Below are 6717 nucleotides of genomic sequence, written 5' to 3'. Positions count from 1 at the left end.
AGCAACTAGCATTGCTTTGGATGATATACATATTTTATCCTTTCATTATGCATTATTCTTTTACAAACTTAATAACCTTTTTAAAAAAAAATGTCAAAATGGTATCAATATAGTATACTGATAAATTGGTTAATGTTCTGGCTTTAAGTGGAGCATTTTGGGTCCTCAGCATGCTGAGGTATTAGTTATGTTGGGACTTGGGGTTTCGATTAATGTAGTTGACCTCTCAAAATAGCTCAGGTAACGATCGGTACTGTTTAGTACCGGTACCATACTGTCTAGTACCGGTACCACATATCTCGTATAAATCTGTTATGTCCCCAAAATAGCTGAACTAGCTGTTCCATAAACATCTTTATATTACATATTCAGTGATTGCAAGTATATATAAGGACACAAGTGTCATTTCTACTCTAATGAAATTATTTATTTCTATTATATATGCTTTATAATCAATAATTATAAAAGAATTCAATTCTTTTGCATTTTGATTCCCATCAATAAAGTTCAATTAAAAATCATCGAATTCTATTGAATTTAAATCAATTCAACTCCAAAAATTATTTGTTCGATCACAGCCTAACTCCTTTCTCTAGTCCTATGGCTCAGCCCAATAAGAAAGCCCAAGTTCCAGATTTGGGCTTCATCATGTCTCATTAATTCCCCGCTTTGCAACCAAAAGCCCACAAGACAGCCCATTTCCACATAATTATTTTAAAGCAGTAGGTCCATCTGTTCCCAGTGAGAACTGGACCCCTCCATTTCAGATAATCACACCTTGTCCGTCGGTTAATCATCAATTAATATACAAAACAATTTTTAACAGAAAAAATATACAAGCCGTGCTGTTCATTTCGAAGGCCTTCTTGCTTTCACAATAACTTTTTTTTTATAATACCGTTTTGATTAATCGAACTTGAATTACAAACAAGAAAATTAATTGATTCTGCATTAACTATAAAAAAATTAATCCATATTACCAAATAAAAATTAAACCAATCTTCATATTTTAAAAAAATAACCCAAACTTCATCACCAAAAATATAATGAATCCATCTTCCGATATTAATTAGCAAAAAAAATTAAACAAATCTTAATATTTTTAAAAATTAAGCCAACATTATTACCATAAATAAAATTAAGCAAACCTTCATTATTAGCAAATAAAAAAATTAATCCAATCTTCCTTACCAAAAGAAAAATTAAGAAATTCTGCATATTACTGAAAATACATTTAAAGCAACCTGCATATTACTGAAATTCCATCATTTGGAGCCATATTATGTGGGAATGAGCCATACAATATATTCCCTTATTTATATATTAATTTTTGTGTCAATAGAAAATAAATCAATAATGGTTACTTATTGAAGAAAATAAATCAATATATCACCTTGAAAGTTCTGAATGCAGGATTCTCATACAGGGAAAGAATTATGCTCAAATTATTGGCAACAAATTGCAATGCAGGATGGAGAAAGGTATTTGCTGTGGCACCGCTAAATATGAAGATGCCAAACGCAAAAATTCAAAAAGCATTTCTGTGGTGCCAGTACCTTAATATAGCCTGTCAACGTTACATCTGATTTATTAAATTCAGCCACCCAATAAAGATTAATCCACATTAGTACATATTAATGTCGTCTATCAACATTAGTACATCTTATTTATTAAAAACAACCACCCAATTAATTTTCTATCTATTCCTGGTCAAGTCATTAATTATTTAGAAAAAAAAAAAAACACACACACACACACTTGCATCAAAATGGAAAGGTACATTTTGGTTGATTTTTCTTATTAAAACTTTATTTTAGTGTGCAATATATGAATTATGAAGTAACAAAAGGGCAATAATTAATGGAAGCTCCCACTAAATTTGTATATGATTAGCATGAGGGAAGAAGGAAACTTTAGTTGACAAAAAAATAATTCAAACTGAATTGATTCAAGTCAATTATCAATGGATTGAACCACACAATAGAAAAAGAGGTTATTAAAAAAATCCAATCAAACAAAATTAGTTTTCAAATTTTGTTTTCTTATCTTTATATTGTTACATCATCCTCAATTAAAAAAGGTGCAAGTAATAAATTATTACCTATAGCTGATCTCTCTCTCCTTCCTATTCCTACAGCTAAATATACCTACTCCAAGCCATTTCTCTCTCACACACTAACACACACCACCACCACCTCCGGTTGAATGACGGGCGGCACCGATTTAAGCCAACAGCTTGAGGCTGTACTAACAGACCACGGAACAACAAGGACACGCCGTGTCGGCCTAGCAATGCTAATAGAGATGCAGCTACTAATGCCAATTGCTGGACCGGCAGTGGTGGTGTATGCTCTAAACAACGCGCTGTCAATCTCCACTCAGATTTTCTCGGGACATCTTGGCAACCTCGAGTTGGCGGCTTCTTCTCTCGGTAACAATGGCATCCAAGTATTTGCCTATGGTCTCATGGTGAGTCTCTTTCTCTGTCTAAATATGAACTTTGATTTGAAATTTTTTTTTTGTTTTAGCCTTGTATATGTTAAATTTACTTTTCAAATAAAAAGATTAATGAAATGAATTTTTATGTGACATGCTGAAAATATAGCATCTCTCATGCATGTTTAATTGAATGTTCAAATATCAAGAAAAATTAATGTAAAAATGATTTAGGAAAAAAACATTAATTATGTCTTCACCTTGGTGTCCCAACTTGCTTCCCAAAATTGTTAATATTTTCATGTATGCTCTCAATTATTATTATTATTATTATTTTTTTTGGCATTTACCCCCTCAAAACCTGAATCATCATGAACTGACATCTGGAAGGACGGATAAGTTTAGAATATTTTTTGTCTGTCACAGACTTTAAAAAAGAATAATTTAATTTTGATTTTTAGAGGTTTTATAACATCTCTCGAATTTTTTTTGACTGAAATAAAAACGATCTACCATTCTTCTCCTGTTTTGTACAGTAAAAAAACTATATTTAGTTCTCTGAACAAATGAATTCCGTTAAACAATTGTAAAAATTGTTTGCTTTCAATCTATCTATAGTAAAAAAAATTCAAAAAGAATAGTCGTTTTTTTTTTAATACGAGATTAAAAAAAAGTTACAATTCTCAAAATATGCTGCAATTATTGTTGTTGATTTGGAATTAAGATTGGTGGCGTATTATATATTAATTGTTTCTGTGTAAAAAATTGCAAAATAGTTGAAGGCTAGGTATCTATGAAAAGATCCAAAATAAAAAATCAAGGAAAAATAGAGAGCAGGTTCACACCATTGTTCTGACAAAGATCTCAAGAAAAAAAAGTACAGAGTAGGTAATCATAGGAACATGTCGTTTAGTATTATTATATTTGTTACTAAGATCTCAAGGTATCGAAACTACCACCTAGATGTCATGGCATTATAATACACTTAGCTAACAATTAAATATGTTTGGATAACAATCAATAACATTTTGTTTTGGAGTGTAGACTTTGACTGAAGCAGTATATATAATTTAGATTAATTCAATGATTAAACTTTAGAAGCTACAGTTATAGAAGAAACATATGTGAATATGAAGCAAATTGAAGCAATACCAATCAAATATGGTCACTCCAATTTAGTAATATATCAATACCAATCAAATATGAAGCAAATTGATGTAATTCTGAATTAAGTAGATAAAAAATTATTGAACTATTCAACCAAATTGATATAATTTTTTTTTTAAGGTTGAAGTTCAAACAATCCAACTATTTATTATCCATCAGAAATACTCCATTCAGGATTTTGAACCTGCACGTACCCTTACAAAAATAGAGCATTTTGCCACTAGACAAAAAAACTACTACTTTTCATATAATTTGTCTTTTTGAAGTTCAACAGTGATACAATTGAGAACCAGCCTTTGCTCTAGTGGCAAAAGACAACATCCTCAGTGTGGGAGGTCGTGAGTTCGAAACCCGGATGGAAGGTTTTTTATAAAGAAATCTGATAGCCTAGACTTCCACCTTTTGATTTAAAAAATATTGATATAATTGTCACTCTGGGCAAAACTTGTAAATGCAGTTGGGAATGGGAAGTGCTGTCGAAACCCTATGTGGCCAAGCGTATGGTGCAAACAAGTACAACATGCTTGGCATTTACCTCCAACGCTCGACCGTACTCCTCATGGCGACTGGCATCCCTCTCACAGTACTCTATGCCTTTTCAAAACCAATCCTTCTCCTCCTCGGTGAATCTCCCGAAATCGCAAGTGCAGCTGCAGTTTTTGTCTACGGTCTGATTCCCCAAATCTTTGCATACGCTGCCAATTTTCCAATACAAAAGTTCTTGCAAGCACAAAGCATCGTTGCACCAAGCGCATACATCGCTGCGATCATGGTGGTGGTGCATTTAGTGTGCAGTTGGGTTGTGGTGTATAAGCTTGGTGTCGGCTTATTTGGGGCCTCACTAGTACTCAGCTTTAGCTGGTGGGTCATTGTAGGGGCCCAGTTTTTGTACATTGTCATGAGTTCGAGGTGCCGGCTCACATGGACTGGGTTCAGCTGGCAGGCTTTCTCGGGTTTGCCAGAGTTTTTGAAGCTATCGACTGCTTCTGCGATTATGCTTTGTTTGGAAGCATGGTACTTTCAGATCTTGATTCTTATAACGGGTCTCCTCGAAGATGCGCAATTAGCATTGGATTCTCTTACAGTATGGTAAGAGTTAAACCTATTTTTACTGTAAAAAATTTAGAGTTAATTTGACAATCTGGTTCAATTTTCTGTTATAATTGTCTTGCAATATATTTTCTAAATCATGAAGGACCTAAATTTTAATTAGGGGTGGCTAAGTCACAATTATAAATTAAAACATAAAAATTATATTACACTAACTTGTTCAACCTCTCAAATCTCAATGTCAATTTTGTAGTTCCACGCCTGGAAAGATATCATGTCCCAAAACTGTATGAGTTTTTATTTTAGTCCTATATTAATATGCTTCATTTGCCTCACACATGGAACTTGTCTTTTGTTGGTGCAGCCTGACACTTGCTGGGTGGGTCTTCATGATTTCTGTTGGATTCAATGCAGCTGCCAGGTCTCTCTTTTTATTAAACCAAAAAGACAAGTATATTTTATACATGTCAGCAAAAAAAGGTAGATTTAGTACCACTAATAAGAAAACTATATGATAAGCAAAAACATATTGATACATGTCCTGTTCATTTCTAACTACATGTGGCTCCTGTCAATATTAGGTGAAAAGAACATGGTATAACCACTAAGCTTGAACTGTGTGGACTCAGTGGTTAGTGCCAGTGTACTAAATTGAATTATTTATGAAGGGTTGTACCCAGATTCCTTCAATAATGATACCTTTCTCACCGAAAACATTTATCAACAATTTCAATATAATATCAAATAATTTTTCTAAGCATTTATTTTCATATTTCTTTACAGCGTGAGAGTTGGCAACGAGCTTGGGGCTGGACACGCGAAGGCTGCTGAATTCTCAGTGATAGTAGTGACATTGGTCTCATTTGTAATTTCAGTTACACTGGCATTGGTTCTCTTAGCATGTCGCAACTATATAAGCTACATTTTCACCGAAGGTGAGACGGTTGCACAAGCAGTTGCGGATATGAGCCCCTTGCTTGCCACCACTCTGATCCTTAACGGTATCCAACCTGTTTTGTCAGGTATAAAGCATTCTGTTTTTTGAAAATTATATTTAGATGATCAAATTTTATTATTTCAACACACCATTGAACATTGGTTATCGGATTGTAAAGGAAATCAGGAGTACCATTAACGGTATCTAATTTGTTTGATTGTTTCTGTAATGAGGAGAACAGAGTATCACTACAAGCCAGTGAAACTAGGCAAGATTGCTAAAAATGTTATCCTGTAATCAGTGCTGAACATATACATAGTGTACCAGTATCCGACCTGACAAGTATGTAATAAAATCTTGGTTTAAATTCCTGAATTCTATAATTGTAGGTGTGGCTGTTGGTTGTGGGTGGCAAACATTTGTAGCATATGTCAATGTCGGATGTTATTATATTGTTGGTGTTCCTCTTGGTATTCTCTTGGGCTTCAAGTTCAACCTTGGTGCAAAGGTAAATATCAAACAACAAAAACAATGACTGAATATCAATGACTGACATGGAATCGATACGAAGCTTAATTGTATTATTCTCAATTTGGTTTTTCATATTACACACCACATATATATGTAAAATAAAAGTAGTCCAATTTAGATAACAACATATATAACGATTACATTAATTACAATTCTTTCTTTTAATTAATAATTACAGGGTATATGGGCTGGTATGCTTGGTGGAACCTCAATGCAAACTATAATATTAATTTGGGTCACTTTCAGAACAGATTGGAGTAAAGAGGTACTTTTTCCCTGTTATTTTATTTTGTTCCTCACTATGAGGTTATGAAATTACGAATTACCATAATTTATTCAAGTTTATATGTAACTCTTACATATATATATGTAGGTGGAAGAAGCAAGAAATAGACTAAACAAATGGGAGGATAAAAAGCAACCCCTTCTCTCAAATAGTGATGCAGAGACAAACAATTGATATCCATCCAACGCCACCATTCAACTAAACAAATTAAATAACATATACAGGGAGTTATATAATTATTCGTACTATAGGTTATTATTGCAACCACTGTTTTATTTTTTTTGGCAACAAAATTATGGAAAAATTTAAG

General features: G+C 33.1%; 1 protein-coding gene across 1 annotated transcript; it reads left to right on the top strand.

The window, feature by feature from the left end:
* Window positions 1-2110: 2110 nt before the first annotated feature.
* Window positions 2111-6717, top strand: LOC144544877 (protein DETOXIFICATION 40-like). The gene is made up of 7 exons (XM_078293415.1): window positions 2111-2469; window positions 4061-4692; window positions 5018-5074; window positions 5437-5675; window positions 5980-6098; window positions 6300-6386; window positions 6495-6717. The coding sequence occupies exons 1-7, from the start codon at window positions 2206-2208 to the stop codon at window positions 6579-6581; spliced, it is 1485 nt and encodes a 494-aa protein (XP_078149541.1). The 5' UTR covers window positions 2111-2205; the 3' UTR covers window positions 6582-6717.

Source organism: Carex rostrata, chromosome 27 (assembly GCF_964058835.1).
Source record: "Carex rostrata chromosome 27, lpCarRost1.2, whole genome shotgun sequence".
Classification (NCBI taxonomy): domain Eukaryota; kingdom Viridiplantae; phylum Streptophyta; class Magnoliopsida; order Poales; family Cyperaceae; genus Carex; species Carex rostrata.
This window is presented reverse-complemented; position numbering and strand designations above follow the sequence as displayed.